This window comes from Monopterus albus, unplaced genomic scaffold, assembly GCF_001952655.1.
Source record: "Monopterus albus unplaced genomic scaffold, M_albus_1.0 scaffold364.1, whole genome shotgun sequence".
Taxonomy (NCBI): Eukaryota; Metazoa; Chordata; class Actinopteri; order Synbranchiformes; family Synbranchidae; genus Monopterus; species Monopterus albus.
In genome coordinates, this window is record NW_018128244.1 from 84,965 (window position 1) to 107,532 (window position 22,568).

Here is a 22,568-nt window from a genome sequence, read left to right on the forward strand (position 1 = left end):
TTGAAGATGGTGGTGAGAACATCAGCCAGCTCGCTGGCACATGCCCTGAGAGCCCTCCCAGGGATGTTGTCCGGTCCTGCTGCTTTGCAGGGGTTGATCTTCCTCAGGACTGTGCATACCTGGCCTGGCGAGACAGTCAGTGGAGGGGAGGTGGGGGGCTGGGTGGTCTCGGCGTGTGTGTGCCTCCTCTCTGTGCTGTAGCTGGAGGGCTCACAGTGGGTGTAGAAGGTGTTGAGGTCATCCGGCAGGCTGTCTGTGGAGCTGATGATGCTGGTGGTGGTCCTGTAGTCTGTGATGTGCTGCAGGCCTTGCCACATCCGTCCGGAGTCAGCAGTAGAATAGAAGCCATTCAGCTTCTCTCTGTACTGCCTCTTGGCCGCTGTGATGGCTTTCCTCAGTCTGTACTTTGCAGCTTTGTACTACGTCTCATCGCCTGATCTGAATGCATGAGTGAGCACGCAGCATGTGGAGTACCTGACTGTTTATCCAGGGCTTCTGGTTGGGAAACCTCCTGACTTGTACGATGGGCACAATGTTGTCAATACAGGTACTAATATAGCTGGTCACATACTCAGCATAATCCTGTACACTGACAGAAAAGTCCTCTGAGGTGGCTGCAGCTTTAAACCCATCCCAGTCTGGCTGGCCGAAACAGTCCTGCAGGGTGCCTTAAGCCTCTTGGGTCCAGAGTTTAATTTGTTTGGTGACGGGGTTTGTTTGTTTCAGTCTTTGTCTGTAAGCTGGATACAGGAACAAAGAAATGTGGTCTGAGCATCCAAGGTGAAACTAACAATATTAAAAAATTCAACAGCAAACCATTACGAGTAAAGTGTAAGGCAAGTGGACATTCTGTGAGAAACCGCCACAGTGATGTCAAGTCTGTCCAGGCTGGTTTGCCGTGGTCACAGTTGTCTGTAGCACTTGGGTCCTTCGTTTATTCAGTATGGCCTGAATGTTGCGCGTCAGCTGTGGAGGAACATGATTGACACATGAGAACAGCTATTTATATGTGTGTACAGGCGTACACACACACACACACACACGTACACACACACGTAAAACTGACTTACTAATTGCTGCTGTGCAAGAGCATCTTGATAAGAGGCCTTTCCTTGTTCCAGCGTCTTTTCATCAGTCAGTTTCCAAATCTGAGCCCTGATCCCAACCTGGTCCAGAGGCAGGGGAGGAAACTGTTGTTGCTGTAAAATAAATAAATAAATACATTTACACACAAAGTAAAGAATATGTTGAACAACTGATCCAAGCTGTAAAATAAGGGTGTAAGCCATTTGCATCTCATCAAGTAATGTGCTGCAATAAAAAAAAAAAAAAAAATTCAGTGCAACATTTTGCCTTAACGTCTGTGTTTATGAAGCTCAAAATGTTCCACTTTTTGGTGAAATTGTCAGATGTACACATTAAATTATGTTTGTTATTGAGGTCATAGTTAAAGGTGGTGTTGTACTAGACTACATTATATATAGAGGTTTTGCTAATATTCTCACCCTCATGTATTTAGCTGGGGAGATGAAACATCAAGCTTCATAAACACAGATGTTAAGATGGAAGGGTTGCATTGAATCAGAATCAGAATCAGCTTTATTGGCCAGGTGTGTCGGACACACTAGGAATTTGACTCTGGTACATCGGCTCTCAATGTGTATGTACATATCCCCATGCAAGAGGCAAGTAAACAGTAAACCAGCATAAGGCTGTTAATATAACATTAGCAGTATTAACAAGCAACAAACAATGCAAAATAAGCAGTATAAACAGGCAGTAAACAATGCAGACAGACCAAGGAATGCTCATTGAAATGAGATAATAGGAATAAAAACTTAAGGAGTACTTAAGAACTGTACAATCTGTTGCCGCATTGGGCGCCATGTTTGAGAATTCCTGTACTCAATTACAGCCTTCAAGCAGTTTTGTTTTGTTTTGGGGGGCATTGGAATAGCAGTTTGGGATTATAGAACTATGGTATTACAGTTTTGGTGTCAAAAACAAGTGATTTTACTGGGATACCCTCAACAGCCAAGTGCACAGAATCTCTGTGTAGAAGCTTCTTGGCTGGGCCGGTCACGTGGGCACTGCACCATTCACCAAAATTGTTGATACGTGTTTGTTAAAGTTACCATAGCACTAAATATGTTGGAACGGCGGAAGGAGTGTAAATCCGGCACCTTGGGGTTGGTACTGTATGAGACGGCCATGAGAAGGAAAAAAAGAATTAGAAAGTTGTACTTGTAAGATTTGATTCTTATAAGCTCTAGGTACTTTATAAGCTTTATAACTTTTCATAACTTTAGCTCCCTTTAGTTACCTTTCATACATTTATTTTCCTTGCTTATATATCTTACAATTGTATGGATGAGAGTCAAGTGATACTGAAGTAGAAACTGCCTGCTTTAACTTCTGTGTAGACATAGTGTCTGTACCTTCAGGTAACCAGACAGCCTATTTTACATTTTAACAAAGACCTGTTGGCCTGTTTTGCACCTTCACCTAGACCCACTTATCATATTCCAAGTTCTGCTTTATCATGGGGTGTCCTTGCAGAGGCAGAGGGCTACAACCTGAGATGACCACCTGGCCAGTTTAGCATACTTATTAGCATCTCACACACACAGGGGGGAATGCAGCCCAGACCACCCATTGTTCAGTGTTCATTGATCAAGATCAAGCTGCCAGCTGAGAAACACACACACATACACACACATACCTGGATTTTACCACATTCCAGCAAGGAGGTGTGAGGTCCTGCTTACACCAAATGGCCAACAGGATTATGAAGTGTTGAATGTTGTACCTGTGCTCAGGGCGGGCCTAGCCCAAGCAGATAAATGCAATGAAAACATGTAACTCGGAGTTCAGAGAACAGAGCTCCTGCGGGAGCTCTGTCTCTCTAACCCCAGCGCTGTATGGACTTCACCTGTGCCCAGACTTTGAGTAAACTTCCTGTTGATTTTAAACAGTCCTCTCCTGTCTTCACTTCTCGCGCTTCCAACAAAAGAATTGGTTTAATTCTAACGGTGCACAGTGACCTGTAATGCCATCCAGAGGGGAGTAGTTCGAAAAGATTGTGTCCAGGGTGTGAGGGGTCTACAATGATCATCTCCGCCATCCTTTTGACCCATGAGGTGTACAGGTCCTCCATGGAGGGCAGGCCCAATTACCTTTTCTGCAGTCCTGACTGTCATCTCCACTGTTTTGAGCGTACTCAGCTCCAGGTTGTTGCGGCTACACCACAGGAGTGCATACAGCTGTACAAGTGTACCTAATAAAGTTGAATACAACACTGCAGCATATTGAATTGAGAAGAACGAAACAAATTTTAGACCCGGAAATGGACTGTTGCGTCACTACTTAAGAAACAGATACAGTAGTGTGTCATTTTGACATTGATCAGGACAATGGCATCACTGTCGTTTGTTTTGATTATATTTTATTTTATTAACTTCATTATTTCACTTCATTCTAATATAGTAGACTGTATAGTAAAATTGTTTTATAATATTTTAATGGTTCACACACATCCTTGTCACTTAAAGGGTCTGTACATAGACTTACATTCATTTCCAGGAGACTTGCCCTAACCTTAACCAGAACCACTACTTGCATAACCTTAACCAAAGTCGACACTTGCTGTAACCTTACACCCTGTAAAATGCTACAGATTAGCTGTGGGGCCAGCCTCCAGTCCCCACAAACAATTTCTAGTCCCCATGAAGCAGTGTGTTCCATCCCCACAAGTATATATATAAGCATGGCCACACACATAGTGTGAGGTCACACTGACCTCATCAAGTTACAACACATTTCTGTCTATATTTAGAAGTTGATATCGACCAGCAGGAAGTCACTGCTCACATTCACACCTTCCTCCTCCTCTCAGTCTCAGCCACAATGGTCCCTCTGTTTCCAGTCTTTAAGCCAAGCAAAGCTAGTTGGCTGCAGCTGGTTAGCACATTAACCCAACATCTAACAGAGAAAAGACAAGAAGAGGATTTCACTAAATCTTGAACTGTTTCTTCGAAGAAGCTATAATGTGTATTTTAATTGTGACAACAATGTGACACCAGTGTTTAAAGCTCAGGTGCATGTAATAGTGCAGCTGACTGTGCAGCTCCTCTCGGCTTCACGCAGCTTCACAGCAAGTCTCAGCTCAGCGTTTAGAGCCGGACCACAACATCACCATCCTGGTTCACGACCTGCTGGCAGCAAACGGCAGACAGAGCTGGTCAGAGACCAGATGGTGAACATGCTGCAGCAGTTAGCAGCTCTTGTAAGATTTGAATCTTATAGGCTCTAGTTACTTTTCATAACCTTAGTTTCCTTTAATTACTTTTCAGAACTTTAGTTTCCTTTAGTTACTTTTCATGCCTTTATTTTTCCTTGCTTATATATATTCCAATTGTATTGATGACTGCCAAATTCTACTGAGTGAAACTTTGGAACTGTATGCTGCAAATTCTGTGAAGACAGGATGTCTGTGCCTTCAAATAATCAGATGGCCTATTTTACATTTTAACAAAGACCTGTTGGCCTGTTTTGCACCTTCACCTGGCCCGTTTAGCATACTCACTAGGTCCTGCAATAGCATGACACACACAGCAACCCATTGTTCAGTGTTCATTGATCACGTTGCCGCCTGAAAATAACACACACACACACACGCCGGGTTTAGATCACATTTCAGCAAGCAGGTGCAGGCAGGGGTTGACCTGCTCGCACCAAATGGCCAATGGGATTACAAAGTGTGAAATGTTGTACCTCTGTCCAGGGCGGGTCTAGCCTAAGAAGATAAATGTAATGAGAAAATGTAACTCGTGGTTCAGAGATTGGATTTCCTGCGTGAGCTGTCTCTCTGATCCTAGCGCTGTATGACTTCACCTGTGCCCAGACTTTGAGTAAACTTCCTGTTGATTTTATACAGTCCTCTCCTGTCTTCACTTCTCGCGCTTTCATCATCATCATCATCATCATCAACTTTATTTATATAGCGCATTTAACACAGCCGAAGCTGACCAAAGTGCTTAACACAATATCCACAACACCCCTTAAAAACAACATAAATGGAACAGCAAAACAAAAACATCATACTTAAAACAACCCCCTATCATAAATCACAAGCTCAACAAGACACAGATACTTAAATTCATTCAGGGCAGAAACATGTCTTTCACTCTCCTCACTTCATTTAAAGGTTTTCAGTCTGTTAAACAGCCTGCTGTTTCAATAAAAGAACCAGGTAAAATCTAACACTGCAGCCAGAGGTGGTGGTGGAGGCCAAACCAAGAGCCAACAGAGAGGGAGTATAGATGTAAGCATTCAAAGTGTTGCTCTCTGCTATGATAAGTGGGCACGTTTTCTGCAATTGTTCTTCACTGGTTTTGCAGCATGGCATGTGTTACAGTATACAGGCTCAGCCTACACTCATGGGTACAGCACCTTGTGCATACACAAATCATAGCCCATAGGCAGCAATGATGCAAGTTCATTTAGAAACTGAAGTAAATTATTACTGTGTGTGGATTAGCAATGTTAGTTTACTTTAATATTTTGTAGATTTTTGTTTGGACAAATCAGTCAAAACGCTCTCCTAAAAATTACATTCCTGCAACTAAACTGCAAACACACATAAGTTTTGAAGGGGATGTGTTTTATTGTTGGATTTTATTCAGATGCAACATATCTTCTGAATGAATGAAGTGATGCATTTTGCTACAGAAACAGTGCCAGTTTGGGGAGAATGGTGGCGGTACAAAGCACAGCGCTGTCACACCAGAAGCTCATCAGGAGAGAAAGACTGAACCGAAGTTTGCACCAACTCTGGCATCTTTTAAAAACAATTTTCCAATTAGTCTTGTGTATGTGGATGTTGTCTTTATGTTAACTTATTAAATAATACCTTACTTCCCACTGTGAACACTGTTTGGTATCATACTTTACAAATAAACCCGAAGTCTGTGTTTGCTGAGACAGCCAAACATGTTTCTGACCTTCATGTCCCATCTTGACCGTCTTGTCGGTGGAGTTATTGTAGATCAGGACAGCCGTAGCGTTGTAGGCAGACGCCTTCAGGATCTTCTCCTTAAAGGTGCAGTTTCCTCTCTGCAACAGTGCCACCCAGTGGATGCTCCGAGGAGGGACCAGGAAACGAGTGTTGGGGTCGCAGCCCTGCCGGTCCACGACTGAGGAAACATGTTACCGGGTGAGTGCATTAATTACTACCTCATTATAAAAACAATACTAGAGCTGCAAGGAATAGTTGATCAAAACAACATAACACAACAGAAATGGTTCGATAGCTGATTAATCTTTCCCAAAACAAACAAACATTTAATGGTTTCATCTCCTCAGAGATGAAGATTTGTTCGGATAAAGCAAGATGTAAAGATGTCACACTGAGCCATACTAGTCAGAATGTCACTTTTTTCTAAAGCGTTATAAACCAAACTAACATTGGATTTACCAGGGAAAATGGCAAATTAATAAATAAAGAAAATTTGAGCTGAATCAGTTAGTTGAGTAATCAATAAGTGGATTCATCAGCAATTATTTTGATAATCAAATAACTGTTTCTCATTTTTCAAGCAGAAATACCAACAATCCCTGATTCAAACTTATTCTGAGGACTTGCTGCTTCTATCTGAATTATACACATTAAATCAATAATGTCAAACTGGTGTGTGCAAAGTTTGGGCAGAAGAGGCGGTTTGATGACATCACTTTCAGCAGACCACGGTCCTAAAAGTCATGTTAATGCCTGAGCTTGTCTTCTCAGACAGAACAGTTTTCTAACCTGAAACTCTGAACTCGGGCCCAAACCAGGCAAATGATGCACAACTTTGAGTTTGAGCAACGTAACAGCAGATCTCTGTGTCTTGTCTGATCAGTAGGTACAGGTTAGTTTGTGTCTGAGTCACTGTGTAATATAAAGGATCTGTATCACAATTAATGTTGTATTTCTATGATCAAAACACTGTCAGCTGGTGTATGGACCATACCCAGACCATGTCCTGAAGGGTCAAACCAGAAGAGAAAAACAACCAGTCAGGAGTGAAAGCATCTTTAGTTGGTAATGTTCCAGTGACCTCTTCTCAGCAGGTCCAGGACCAGACAGCGGTTTCTCTGATCCACACTAACAGAGACGCTGCTCACGCCATGTGGACTCTCTATATCCTAACATTAGATTTAGAACTGTAACTATCCATTATTTCCATTATTGATTAATCTGCTGATTGTTGTCTCGATTAATCACTCCGTCTTTGAACAATGAGAAAACAGGAGAGTACACAGACTACACTGTGTAAGATTCTTATAGACTCTAGTTACTTTATAAGCTTTAGTTACTTCTCATACCTTTAGTTCCATTTAGTTACCTTTCATAACTTTATATTACTTGTTTATTATTTGTTTATATTACAGCTGTATTGATGATTGTCCAGAACTACTGAGCTTTGGTTATTTTAATGCATTTGTTTCCCTTGCTTATATATCTTACAGCTGTAATGAAGTATAATCTGCTTACTATGAATACTGTAACTTCTGTGTAGAGACTAGATGTCTGCATCTCTTTATGACCAGACAGTCTATTCACACTTTAGCAAAGACCTGTTTTACACACACCTCAACCCACTTAGCATATCCCAAGCTTTGCTTTGTCTTGGGATGTCCTGCAGAGGCCGGGGGCTACAACCTGAGATGACCATCTGGCCAGTTTAACACACTTATTAGCATCACACACACAGGGGGCCTGCAACTTAGGCCACCCTTTGATCAGTGCACCTCGAGATCAAGATCTGGGTGCCGGAGACATGCACACACACACACATAGCTAGATTTACCATATTTCAACATGGAATTGTGAGCTCCGGCTCACACCAAATGACCAATAGGATCACAAACTATTGAAGGTTGCACCCCTGTCTAGGGCAGAGCAGCCCAAGAAGATAAAGTGTATTGCAAGACCTTAATTCGGGGTCAGTGGATGGAACTCCTGCGGAAGCTCTGTCTCTCTGATCCCAGCACTGTAAGGCCTACCTGTGATCAGACATTCAGTAAACTTTCTGCTGATTTTAAACAGTCCTCTCCTGTCGTCACTTCTTGTGCTTCCAACAAAAGAATTGGGTTAATTTCTAACAACTGAATGTCTCATTTTGTCCAAAAATATGTATTTAATGTGAGACAAAGAAATGGAAAGCCACGGAGATGGACTTCTGAAGCTCTGTCAGAGGGCCGTTGGGTTCTTGCCTTTCACTTTGACCAAGGCCCTTCTTGTTCCTCAGTCTGGTCTGACGCTAACTCTGTGAAGAGTCCTGCTGGTTCCAGACTTCCTCCTTGTCCCAGTTACTGAGGCCACTGTGCTCCTGAGGACACTCAGAGCTTTAGACATTGAGCCCCTGGTCCTGATCTGGGCCTCACCACAGTCTGACCACAGAGAGCTCCTGGACTACATGTCCTGGTTTGTGTCCCGACCTACAGTGGGAACTGTGGGACCTGATACACACAGGCGTGAGTCTCTCTGACCTCTGTCCAGTCAGCTGCCACAGGTGGGCTCCAGTCTGGTTCTAGACTCAGTGTCCAACAGGATGCACCTGAGCAAAGTCTGGAGCCACAGCAAGGGCTCTGGAAGCTTTTGGAAAGGAGATTTCAAGTTTCATTTTTAATAAGCTCTTGTTAGGTATTTTTAGTCAGATAGAAATTGGATAGATACTTTATGTATTAGAAATGTTTAGTGGAGATAGGATGTCTAGTTAGACTGTTAAATGCTTAGTCATGCTTATGAGTTTCTACAGGGTACATCTGGTCAAGGATAACTAGAGAGAAGAGTTGATGACTGTCAGCAGACAGGGTGTTTAATATTATTATTATGATGTGTATAACTGTAGCCTTAGCCATAATATGTTCTTATGTTTAAGTCACGACATGTACTAGAGGTCGTGAGAATGTTTTTAGTTACACACCACTTAACCAACAGACACACACACATTGATTTGCTTCATGTTTTGACTACTGCTATGACCAGCTGCAAAGCTGGTAACAGAGATGTCTCTATTGACGTTTCTGTGTAGTATGGGGCTAGCCCAACCGAGGGGATATAATGTATAGGCCTGGTGGGTTCAGGGTCTTTCATCTTACATCTGCCTGGGAGCAGTTTGGAGGTGCAAGATACCTGAGTGTGTAATGTTAATTTTACCTGTGATCCTTTGAATAAATCAGCACTGTTTTGAAGTTACTTGGACTGCCTCGTCTCTCAGAGTTAGCAATGGTAAGACGAACCATATCCTACACTCTCATTATGTGTTACTGAATATAAACTAATGGGCAAATGGCAGTTTGTGCATTTAAAGTTGAATCTACCTCACAAAAAAGTGAAGAGGTTTGAAAACTTTGTGAATTGAAGTCACAGCTCAGTGTTTTGAAGTTTCAGTCTTGATGAACTTGTATGTGAAGCTGCAGACAGTCGGAGTGCTGCAGTGTCCTTGGACCGTCTGACTGTAATCTGACACTTCACAACAGAAACGATCTGACCTCCAACAGCCTGAAAACCTCTGCAGTGCCTCAACACAACACACTACAGCAACTACATCCACAAAAATTACAAAACACCCACGACATCTGCTACATACTCTACAGGAGCCACATACTGTAGATCCACAGCATCTACTGCAGCAGCTAGTAACACATGATGGACACACAGACTAAAAGTACTGTAACATTCACAACAACAACAGGATACAGGACACACTGAAAGACAACCAAAACAGTCACAAAGACACAAAAGTGACCGCAAAAAGACAAAAACAACCAAGGGCTGACTGCTGACAAAGAACAGATTTTTTTTTTTTTGCAGTTATTAAATGGTTCTGACTGGTGAACCTCATCTCATCTAACCCTAACCCATCTCTGATGATATACTGACTGATTTCACTCTCTATAAACAGTTAAACATGGGGGAATTCTGAGGTGAATTTATTTTCATGTGACATCTTTATCCTGTTGGAGAAAAGTGTTGGTTTGTTGTCAGCACTGCATGCGTGCTTATGTGAATGTACACATTCATTGTTCCTCATTTACTGAGACTGATGCTGACGATAGTATTATAATATTATTATAAGTGTCTCTCTGCTACTTTCCACACAATATCTGTCACTGTGCTACAGATTTCAGTTTGTTGTGTTACACTGCAGTCACAGAAACAATAGAGACAAAACTGAACTGTGTTTTAAAGCTACAACTATTTTAACTATCAAATAGGTGCTGGTGAGTTTCTTTATTAACTAATCTAGTTTATAAAATGTCAGTAAACAGTAAATAATGTTCACCAGTCTCTAAACATCTTTATTCATTTAGCCAGCAGATTTTTTACTGTTTGTCTGAAAACTGACTTAACCCTCAGAGGACCTTCAAAAACACAAATTGTGTCAGGACAAATTTGTCCCTGAAGAACTTTAAACAATTTGATTTATCATTAAAAAAACTAATCAATAAATTATCTGTCATATTTGAGCTGATCTGTGTGTGTATATATATATATATATAAGATAAAACCTATTCAAGCCTGCTTTTCAAAGACGCAGGACACTGCCATATGCCATATAGCAGACCACCACTGACTTTGGTACGGAAGGGGGTTCGAACCTTAGGCAAGGCCCTTAATGCTATCTGCCTACCTAATCCGTAATGAGAGTTGGGAAAATAAGAGTCACAAGGTCCATGCCATGTGTTGAGGAACCAGGGCAACCTGATGAGAAGTGGGCTACTGGAACAAGACATTCATGGACAAGAGAGGAGAACAGGGAACTAGTGGAAGTTAGCCAGCTATCAGAACTGCAGAAAGGTGTGATGAAGAAAGGGGTATCTAAGAAATACAACTCACTGTCCATACCTGAGGCCTTAGAGACTGCCAAGCAAAGGCTCACAGCCCTGGCCATACGACTGAAGAGGTACACCAAAGAAGTTGAAGCCAGGAGAATAAACCGAATGTTCTCCACTGAGCCATCCAAGGTGTGCTCTCAGTGGCAGAGTAATAACATGAGAGCAGACCCACCAAAGCTGGAGACTGAACAGTTCTGGAAGAGCATATGGGAGAAGGAGGCATCACATAACAACGATGCCCAGTGCCTGGTGGACCTGAGAGCAGACCACAGCAACCTCCCTGCACAAGACCCAGTAATCATCACAATGGCAGACATTCAAGAGCGGGTCTCAAGTATGAAGAGCTGGACAGCACCAGGCCCTGACATGATCCACGCCTACTGGTTAAAGAAGCTAACTTCACTCCATGACCCAAATGAACATGGGACAAATGAACCAGCTACTAATAGATGGAACCCACCCTGAGTGGTTAACTGAAGACCGGACAGTCCTGATTCTGAAGGACCCTCAGAAGGAAGCAGTACCATCAAACTACCACCCAATAACCTGCCTCTGCACAATATGGAAGCTCCTGTCAGGCATCATAGCAGCTAAGATGAGCAGGCACATGGCTCAATACATGAGCAGCGCCCAGAAAGGAATTGGTAGTAACACCAGAGGAGCAAAGCACCAGCTACTGGTTGACAAAGTAGTCACTCGAGACTGCAAGACTAGGCACACCAACCTGTGCACTGCCTGGATTGACTACAAGAAAGCCTATGACTCAATGCCTCACATGGATCCTGGAATGCTTGGAACTTCATCAAGAACTCAATGGGAATGTGGAAAACAACCCTAGAGCCCAATTTCAAGCCAATTGCACAAGTCAACATCAAGTGCGGTATCTACCAAGGAGATGCTCTGTCCCCGCAACCATCAGCCACCTCCTCTACATGGATGACATCAAGCTGTATGCCAGGAGTGAACGAGATATCGACTTACTGATCCACACCACTAGGATCTACAGCCAGGACATCAGAATGTCATTCGGACTGGATATGTGTGGCCTAATGGTAATGAGGAGAAAGAAGGTAGTCAGAACTGAGGGGATTGTACTACCAGAAGGCAACATAGCAGATGGTGAGGACAGCTACAAGTACCTTGGGATCCCGCAGGCAAATGGGAACCATAAAGAGGCCACAAGGAAAGCAGCAACTACCAAGTACCTGCAGAGAGTAAGGCAAGTCCTGAGAAGTCAGCTGAATGGAAAGAACAAAGTCTGGGCGATTAACAGCTACGCCCTCCGCTGGCATAATAAGCTGGCCAAAGGAGGAGATAGAGGCCACTGACATCAAGACAAGGAAGCTCCTTACAATGCACGGTGGGTTTCACCCCAAATCCAGCATCCTGAGACTGTACACTAAGCGGAAGGAAGGAGGCAGAGAATTAGTGAGTGTCAGAGCCACTCTCCAGGATGAAACAACAAAAATCCATGAATACATCAGGAAGATGGCCCCGAGTGATGACATGCTTAGTGAACACCTCAAGCAGCAGAAACCAGAGGAACTAGGGAAGGAAGAGCAGGAACCCTCATGGAAGGACAAACCTGTGCACGGTATGTACCACCGACAAATAGTAGAAGTGGCTGATATCGAAAAATCCTACCAGTGGCTAGACAAAGACCTGTTAAAAGACAGCACAGAGGCACTAATCCTGGCAGCACTTGAACAAGCACTAAGTACAAGACCAATAAAGGCAGGGGTCTACCATACCAGACAGGACCCCAGGTGCAGGCTGTGCAAAGATGCCCCTGAGACAATCCAGCACATAACAGCGGGGTGCAAGATGCTAGCAGGCAGGGCATACATGGAATGCCATAACCAAGTGGCTGGCATAGCGTACAGAAACATCTGTGCCGAGTACAGGCTGGAAGTCCCAAAGTCTGAATGGGATACACCTCCAAAGGTGGTTGAGAATGACCAAGCTAAGATCCTGTGGGACTTCCAGATACAAACTGACAAACTGCTAATGGCCAACCAACCGGACATAGTAGTGGTGGACAAACAGAAGAAGAGGGCTCCTAACCAGAGGCAATTCAAAGTGCTTCACATAGGCAAAGAAAAACAGTAACAGCATTAAATATTATAAGCATTAAAACCAGATCACTGCTTACTAAGGATGTCAGGGCCCTGCTGGGTTTGGATTCTGTAGGTAACTGGGAGCCAGTGTAAAGATTTAAGAACAGGAGTGATTTGCTCAATTCTCCTGGTTCTGGTTCAAACTCTCTGAACGAGCTGAAGTTGTCTAACAGTCTTTTGGGGAAGGCTAGACAAAAGACCATTACAACAGTCCAGCCTGTTGGAGACGATAGCATCAGTGAGTTTCTCAGGACATGAGACCTCAGAGTTGTACTATTTGTTCGAGATGATGAAAAGCTGATTTAGTTGTGGCCTTGATGTGACTGGTGAAGTTCAGGTCTGAGTCAATTATGACACCAAGATTTGTAACTTGAGTTTTTGTCTTCATAGTTCTACAATCAAGCTGATCAATAACTTCGGTCCTTTCGTTCTTGCTACCAAAAGCAATAACTTCAGTCTTGTCTGTAACTGAAGGAAATTTGATTGCATCCAGGTATTTACAGTGCCTTGCGAAAGTATTCGGCCCCCTTGAACTTTGCGACCTTTTGCCACATTTCAGGCTTCAAACATAAAGATATAAAACTGTAATTTTTTGTGAAGAATCAACAACAAGTGGGACACAATCATGAAGTGGAACGAAATTTATTGGATATTTCAAACTTTTTTAACAAATAAAAAACTGAATAATTGGGCGTGCAAAATTATTCAGCCCCTTTACTTTCAGTGCAGCAAACTCTCTCCAGAAGTTCAGTGAGGATCTCTGAATGATCCAATGTTGACCTAAATGACTAATGATGATAAATAGAATCCACCTGTGTGTAATCAAGTCTCCGTATAAATGCACCTGCACTGTGATAGTCTCAGAGGTCCGTTTAAAGTGCAGAGAGCATCATGAAGAACAAGGAACACACCAGGCAGGTCCGAGATACTGTTGTGGAGAAGTTTAAAGCCGGATTTGGATACAAAAAGATTTCCCAAGCTTTAAACATCCCAAGGAGCACTGTGCAAGTGATAATATTGAAATGGAAGGAGTATCAGACCACTGCAAATCTACCAAGACCTGGCCGTCCCTCTAAACTTTCAGCTCATACAAGGAGAAGACTGATCAGAGATGCAGCCAAGAGGCCCATGATCACTCTGGATGAACTGCAGAGATCTACAGCTGAGGTGGGAGACTCTGTCCATAGGACAACAATCAGTCGTATACTGCACAAATCTGGCCTTTATGGAAGAGTGGCAAGAAGAAAGCCATTTCTTAAAGATATCCATAAAAAGTGTTGTTTAAAGTTTGCCACAAGCCACCTGGGAGACACACCAAACATGTGGAAGAAGGTGCTCTGGTCAGATGAAACCAAAATCGAACTTTTTGGCAACAATGCAAAACGTTATGTTTGGCGTAAAAGCAACACAGCTCATCACCCTGAACACACCATGCCCACTGTCAAACATGGTGGTGGCAGCATCATGGTTTGGGCCTGCTTTTCTTCAGCAGGGACAGGGAAGATGGTTAAACTTGATGGGAAGATGGATGGAGCCAAATACAGGACCATTCTGGAAGGAAACCTGATGGAGTCTGCAAAAGACCTGAGACTGGGACTGCGATTTGTCTTCCAACAAGACAATGATCCAAAACATAAAGCAAAATCTACAATGGAATGGTTCACAAATAAACATATCCAGGTGTTAGAATGGCCAAGTCAAAGTCCAGACCTGAATCCAATTGAGAATCTGTGGAAAGAACTGAAAACTGCTGTTCACAAATGCTCTCCATCCAACCTCACTGAGCTTGAGCTGTTTTGCAAGGAGGAATGGGCAAAAATTTCAGTCTCTTGATGTGCAAAACTGATAGAGACATACCCCAAGCGACTTACAGCTGTAATCGCAGCAAAAGGTGGCGCTACAAAGTATTAACTTAAGGGGGCTGAATAATTTTGCACGCCCAATTTTTCAGTTTTTTATTTGTTAAAAAAGTTTGAAATATCCAATAAATTTCGTTCCACTTCATGATTGTGTCCCACTTGTTGTTGATTCTTCACAAAAAAATACAGTTTTATATCTTTATGTTTGAAGCCTGAAATGTGGCAAAAGGTCGCAAAGTTCAAGGGGGCCGAATACTTTCGCAAGGCACTGTATATAAATAAAATGTACATGCACTGTTATTGATATTAATACATGGGTGTCCCCTCTCTGTTGTCCTGTGCCCAGAGGGGGTTGCAAACATCATCTCAGTGACATCTGATCAGATTTGGAAACCCAACATGTTGTGATCTTGTATCAGACATCTCAGACAGATTTTGTCCCGGGATTTCAAAACAATTCAGGATATGATCACCCTGATCTAAGTTCAGACTGTTCAAGAATGCCAGATGCTGAATATCATTGTTTTAATCCAGCCCACCTCCACCTACTGGATATGAAGAACAATCTAAGACAGACAGCAATTCAGAGCCATGATAAGAAATGATATTTTCCAAGTACACAACACTTGCTTAAAATCGTGACGGAATTGCAATAATAAAATAGTGAAAGCATCCCGCTGATGAGCCAGGTTTCTTCTAAATGAGGCGGCGTGGTCATGCGGTGCGAGATGCTACTGTCCACAGGTGCTTCTGAAGGTTGATCACATAAGACGGACTTGGGCCTTTTTGTTGAAGATATTTTTTGTTTATTTAATGTTACATTTGTGATCAACATAATTTCTGTTGGGATCGGTTTAGAGATGAGAAACTCATTAGTTGGTTGAACACACTGTTCAGAGAGGTGTGCAAGAGGCTGCTGCACATGTGGCAAAAATAAACGTCTCAATCATATACTGCAAATTTCATTTCAGTTTTGGAACTTTACCACCTTATTTACTTTGAACATATTTTTAAATTAAATGTTCAGCACATTTTGCTCCAGTAATCCACCGCCCTGTTTGGATCAAGGTAACCCAGATCTTTTAGATCAAACTGATCCCTGTTTTGAACTACATTTTGAGGATTTGATCCAGATTAAAGCTCGGACTTGACTTCCTGATCCACTCGAACATCAAAGTTATCCCAATCCTGTTTTTTAGTTTTGAACTCCCCAAACTCCAACTTTGATCCACTTGGACAGGGCTTACATGTTTTGAACTCCTGGGCCAAGCAAAGGTGAACACGATCAGTTGGGTCGCAGGAAATAGTTTTGGTTTGTCAGAACACTAAAAAAAATAAGATGACATCACAGTGGCATCACTTTAAAGACCTAAGTGGCAAACTCTGAGCGAGCTCCACTCATGCACTACCTCTTTGCCCTTTTTTGGATTAGTCAGAGTTAGGCGGAGTAAAGCACCACCAAGGTGGTGACGGCCATACCTGAGCTTCAGAACCACTTTTTAGAAAACCAGTGGGTGACATCACGGAAGGTTTGTCCATTTTTTTATATAAAGTCAATGGCGTGTGTTGTGTGGCCTCATATCTGTGCTGTGTAACCTCACATTTGTTGTGACCTCAGTTGTGTGTCCTCCTCACCTCCGTGATGTGGAGCAGGTACGATGACGACGCCCCTTGTGTCCACCTTTGGTGAGTTCTGTCCGTACGTCCCGTCGTTGCTGCTCATCATGTGGACAATGTTTCCTCGCCCATCCAGCACTGTGGCGTTCACTGTGGCACCGACATACTCCTCCGACACCGAGTTCCTGTCAGAGCGGGCTGCCAACACAGAGCCAGTGAGGACCAGGACCAGGACAGATGGGCCTCGGAAACAATTCCACCTTGGGGACATCATGTCGTCCTCTCAGTCCTTGTTACATCCAAACTGTCAAGAAATAAAAAAAACTTGAGACCAAAGAAGTCCAACAACACCCACATCAGGTCCTCCTGAGGATGGTCATTGCCCTAACCCTGAATGTTTTCCTCCATGTCTCTCTGTCCTCATAAATCTGTGTTTAATATGATGTCCTCAGAAGGACGTCTCTGTCTCTCATCTGTCCTCCACCTGACTCCTGTGTGTCTCTATATGTGTGTCTCAGCATGTTTGTTTCACTATTTCACTGCCTTCAAAGTCATTTTTACTGTCAAAAGGAAGTCTTCACATCTTATCCCTTTATGTCCACATGATATTGTATGTCCTTCAAAGTCTTCCATAAATGTTTTTATGGTCTGAAGACATCTAAATGTTTCTTTGTTGTTAAAGTCAGCTTATGTCTTTGGAAAGACATCTTTATGGCCACAGGTGTTATTTTCCACTGAATGACTTTTTCATGTTTCCAGTGTTCTCCAGTTACCTTTATTGTGTCAAGGCCAGTTTATTTATATACAAAATTAAAACTTTGCAGCTGTCCAAAACTGGGTCACAAAGTAAATATTAGGAACCATAAAAAGAAAGAATTAAAAACAAATGAATGAATACAACAGTCAAACTGAGTCAAATGCCTTAGCATAGTAAAATGTTTTAAGTCAAAATACAGATGGGGCCAATCTGATGTGTAGAGGCAGCTCATTCCAGAGCTCTGGGGCTGTGACTGCAAATGCATGATCACCTCTACTTTTAAGGATAAGGATAATCACCTTTATTGGCCAAGTATGTTACACACAAGGAATATGTTTCCAGTACAGAATCTATGGCAGCCATCTGCGGCGTCACCTCAACCAATGGCTCTAACCATCGGGGGCAACGGGGGGGTTCAGTGTCTTGCCCAAGGACACTTCGACAGGTGAACTGCCGGCACTGAGATTTGAACCTTCAACCTTCTGGTTGGGAGATGACTGCTCTACCAACCAGAAGGTTGAAGACTTTTAGTAAGTCTACTAAAAGGGACAGCCAGAAGCAAGTGATCAATAGATCTAGGGGCTCTGGAGGGACTGTGAGCTTTAAAAAGGTCAGAGAGATATAGCGGAGCTAAACCATTAAGAGCTTTAAAAGCCATCGACAAGATTTTAAAGTGGATTCCGAAACAAACAAGTAACCAGTGGAGAGATGGCAACACAGGTATAATATGTTCCCTTTGACAAGTGCTGGTCAAAAAATGAGCAACAGTGTTCTGAACAAGTTGGAGGCGGTTTAGCAAAGCCTGGCAGACCACAATGTAAAAAGCAAGAGTAGTCCAAACAATTTGAAATGAAAGCATGAATGACCTTTTTCAAGATCATGTCTAAATAGGAAATGTATAACCCTTGATAAAAGCCTGTTAGAGAAATCTCACTCTGACCACAGAATGTATTTGTTTATCCGTTTTAAATTTGCTACCCATTATGATGCTCAGGTTCTTTACTGACAATTTTACAAATGGTTCCATGTCACCTAAATCATGTGTACAAGGCTCACTGTTACCATCAGGACCACAAAATTATGATCTCAATGTTATTTTCATTCAAATTTAAAAACTTAAGACGCTGCCCAACACTAACATACTCCAAGCAGTCCATCAATGGTTAAAACAGTTTAATCCATTCACTTTCAAGGGGAAGTAAATTTGGAATATCATCAGTAAAACATCTTTCCTATAAGCGGATCCTAATGGTTGAATATAAGGCAAAAATGAAGTTGATCCAAGGATGGAACCTAGGGGGACGCTGAACAACAGTGGTACAGCAGAGGATACAGAGTTGCCAAGGTTAACAGAAAAGCGTCTACCAGGCAGACAGCTCTAAACCATTTTAATGCAGTGCTTGAAATACCTACAGAGTGTTCAAGGTGGAAAATAAGGGTTTTATCATCCACTGTATCAAAGGTTGCAGAAAGATCTAAAAGTATTAAGGCAGAATAATCTCCTGAATCAGTCAGCAACAAGTCCTTAGAAACCTTAAGAAGAGCCAACTCAGTGCTGAGGGGTATTCCAAAAGATTGATATTCCAGACTGGAATATCTCAGCTTGTCTAACAAAGGCTGGAGTTGGACAAATACAGCTTTTTCCAAGAGTTTTGATAAAAATGGAAGTTTCAAAATGGGTCTATAGTTAGAAAGAGCAGAGGTGTCCAAATTAGGCTTTTTAAACAGCAGTTTAGAAGCCAAAGGATCAACCCAGATGCCAAGCTCCTATTTAAATTAATTGGAATAGATGACCCTAAAATATCAAAACCATCTTTGCGGAAACAAGGAGGTACAACGTGAATAGCACAGATAAGATTTCATTCAACTGATCATTTCATTCAAAGGAGAGGGAGAAATAGGCTCAACTTGTGTACAGCAGCAGGGCAGGCAACACTAGAGGGTAAATCAAAGAAAGGTGTGATTTGTGCTCCAATATAAAGCAACGTCAGTGACAAAAAAAACCCTGAGAAACCTCTCACAGGAATCAGGAGTAGTATCAGTAATGAGGCTGAGTAAGATTTAGAGCATCATTTTGTAAGATTTGAGTCTTATAGACTCTAGTTACTTTATAAGCTTTAGTTACTTCTCATACCTTTAGTTCCCTTTAGTTACCTTTCATAACTTTATCTTACTTGTTTATGCATATTACAGCTGTATTGATGATTGTCCAGAACTACTGAGCTTTGGTTATTTTAATGCATTTGTTTCCCTTGCTTATATATCTTACAGCTGTAATGAAGCAGAATCTGCTTACTTTGAATGTTGTAACTTCTGTGTAGAGACTAGATGTCTGCATCTCTTTATGACCAGACAGCCAATTCACATTTTAACAAAGACAAGTTGGTTTGTTTTGCACCCACACCTAGACCCACTTAGCATATTCCAAGTTCTGCTTTATCTTGGGATGTCCTGCAGAGGCCGGGGGCCCACATCCTGAGATGACCACCTGGCCAGTTTAACATACAAATTAGCATCACACACACACAGACACCTGGTGTAGATCACATTCCAGTAAGGAGGTGTGATCTCCTGCTCACACCAAATGACCAATAGGATTACAATGCATGAATTGTTGTACCTTTGTTTAGTGCAGAGCAGCCCAAAAAGATAAAATGTATGGTAAGACCTTAATTTGGGGTCAGTGGATGGAACTCCTGCTGGAGCTCTGTCTCTCTGATCCCAGCACAGCACTGTAAGGCCTACCTGTGATCAGACATTCAGTAAACTTTCTGCTGATTTTAAACAGTCCTCTCCTGTCGTCACTTCTCGTGCTTCCAACAAAAGAATTGGGTTAATTTCTAACAATTTACTGAACTAACCACAACTCCAGGCTTATGGCAATTTTTCACAATAATTTCAGAAAAGTATTTCATCTTCTCAGCTGTAATGATACTTTGATAGTTATGCCAGGAATCTCTCAGAAGATGCTCAAAATTTGTCTTTCTTCCACTTATGTTCAGCTTTTAAACACTTGTCTGGCAGCACAGGTGGTGTCATTAAACCCAGGAATTGCTTTTGGTTATCGTTAGGTTTGTGTCTTTTCTGTACCTCTTTGTGGCTTATTTCTTTAAGTCCACCAAGTTTCTTATTTATGTTTTAATGCTCTTCAGTTTCTTTACCTTACAATGTCCCGTTTTGTCCCTGAATTCTTCTTTTTATCTTTGTCACCGAAATGTTTCCTTTATATCTCCTTTTGTCCTAAAATGTCTTTACATTTCTTTGCCCTCCAATATTTCAATCTCAGGTCTCAATATTTTGATTTCTACAATCAGTTTATGTGCTTAAAGCATGTCTTTGTCCTCAAAGTGTGTCTCCCACTTCAAATCCCAATGTCTTCTTTATGTCTTCCAGCTGTTTTATTTATGTCTCGGCATGTTTCCTTGAGTTGTCCTAGAAACAGCGAACCCTGGGTTCAGACTGTCAGGTCCACCTACGACAAACAGTGATGGGAACTCAGGACAGGGCTGTCTGTCAGGACGTGGAACATCACCACCAGGCCAACATCTGGACCTTTACACCGCCTTCAGACCTGAAATGCTCTGCTCGTTAAACACACTCTCTACACAGAACGCCGTGTGATAAAGGCTCATTTTAAGCCACAACGGTGAATCCAGCACCGTGACTCTGTGCTTAAACGCCTTTTGAAAGCGGCACTGGCAGATTCTTCATCCCGCTTTGTCTTTCCGTCTGCAGGCGCACAGACAGGCAGGCTCCGGGTCTACGGACCAGCTCTCGCCAGCGCTTTCCTCCCGGGCTCTTTCCCCGGCAAATGTACAGCGGGACTCGGTGGATTTCCGGTGGCTGGATCCTGTTGATGTTGCGTGTTTTATTCCCGTTTTCTTCCCTATGGTTGCTACACAATACCGACACTCGACTCTCATCTATCGGTCTCTCCGATCGGGGTACAATGCGCATGTGCAAGAACATCGCAAAGGGAGGCGATAGACAGGGGGCCTGCGTGACACGTTTTGGTCATCCGAGATTTGGATCAGCTGTCGCGATACAGAACAAACAGCTACACTAAAGGCTCGTTCAAGATGAACTGCGCCCATGGTTTTTTTTTTTATTTCTATGAAGGACTTAAAAATTATATCGAAATCATCTTCTCATCTATGAACAAAGACACTATGAAAACTACATTTGTTTAACAATGACAACCTTCTTGCATAATTTCTTTCAACTTAGTCTATTTAATGGCTCATTTAATGGTTTAATGGCATCCTTCTATACGATAAGGAGAGTGAGAACATGTTGATCTCCATACTGTTACTTAAATTTGGTGTGTGAACATGTACCTGGGCAGCGTTTCCCATATAAAGCATCATCAGATCAGTTTGCTGCTGTATCTGAGCTGACCAGGCTCAATATGAAACTGCATCAATACATTCACAGCCATTGTTGATCTGTCAGATATTTAGTCTGCGTCACCTCTGCACAGATGTCACTGAAAGATTCTTCACATCCTGCTCACCAAAGGCTTTTGTGTCTCTTAATTAATACTTCAGGTATTAAATCAGTTCACATTGTAGAGCAGGACTGTCACAGACTGTGCCGCCTACGGGAACTATAAGTAATATACTGTACGTTGACTGTGTTCAGCTCCTCTGACTGATAAATGTCACCATCATCCACACTTTCATTCTGTTAACATAACAAACCTTCATAGTGCAAAGACCAACAAAGAAACTAACAAATGCAGCAACTATACAAGAAATTATTCATTTCTATAAAAGGTTGTGTTGTTGATCCCACATCTCAACCAATCAGCTCTCAAATTCAAGAGTATCTGCTGCAGACAACTAGATGTCAGACTGACAACCTCGACCGGAAGTTTGGACTGACTGACTAGTTTTATAAGGAAGTATTCAGGCATTGTCTGGAGTCAAGGAAAAACCAAATCACTTTTGAGCACATACTGTATTTCAGGAAGTCTTAATTCTGTAAGAAGTTGCCTTTTCTACTGCATATCTGCTCATGCCCTTGCAGTTCTGCAGAGCTCTGCTTGTCACCTGGAAAACAGCCACACAAGGATTCATTTGCACAATGCCAAACATCTTGCATAATTACACTGAAGAGTTAAGGAATTAGAAAAATTTCTTATGTTTACAATTCAGCAGCTCCAGTCTCCAAAAGGTGTCCCTAACATTACGCTTAACTTTAATTTTAGACCTCTTAGGCCAGGGGTGTTAAACTCAATGGCACAGGGGGCCAAAACCCAAAGCACACTTTAGGTCGGGGCCGAACAGGATAAACATTTATTGAACAGACTAAAACTAAACGTTTTTTGAACAT

The 22,568-nt window shown here is 42.3% G+C and overlaps 1 protein-coding gene across 3 annotated transcripts in view; it reads right to left on the reverse strand.

Annotated features, from left to right (window-relative positions):
- Positions 1–22,568, reverse strand: part of rnf130 (ring finger protein 130) — a 61,324-nt gene that overhangs the window by 27,656 nt on the left and 11,100 nt on the right. Inside the window, exons 1-3 of one of the 3 annotated variants that reach the window (XM_020585411.1) lie at positions 20,396–21,223; positions 16,496–16,781; positions 6,003–6,194 (exon numbers count right to left, since the gene is read on the reverse strand). In XM_020585411.1, the coding sequence (XP_020441067.1) occupies positions 6,003–6,194; positions 16,496–16,751 (448 nt within the window). In that variant the 5' untranslated portion in view covers positions 16,752–16,781; positions 20,396–21,223. Of the gene's footprint in view, positions 1–6,002; positions 6,195–16,495; positions 16,782–20,395; positions 21,231–22,568 lie in introns of those variants that run through there. The other 2 variants (XM_020585413.1, XM_020585412.1) reach the window with 2 other exon arrangements.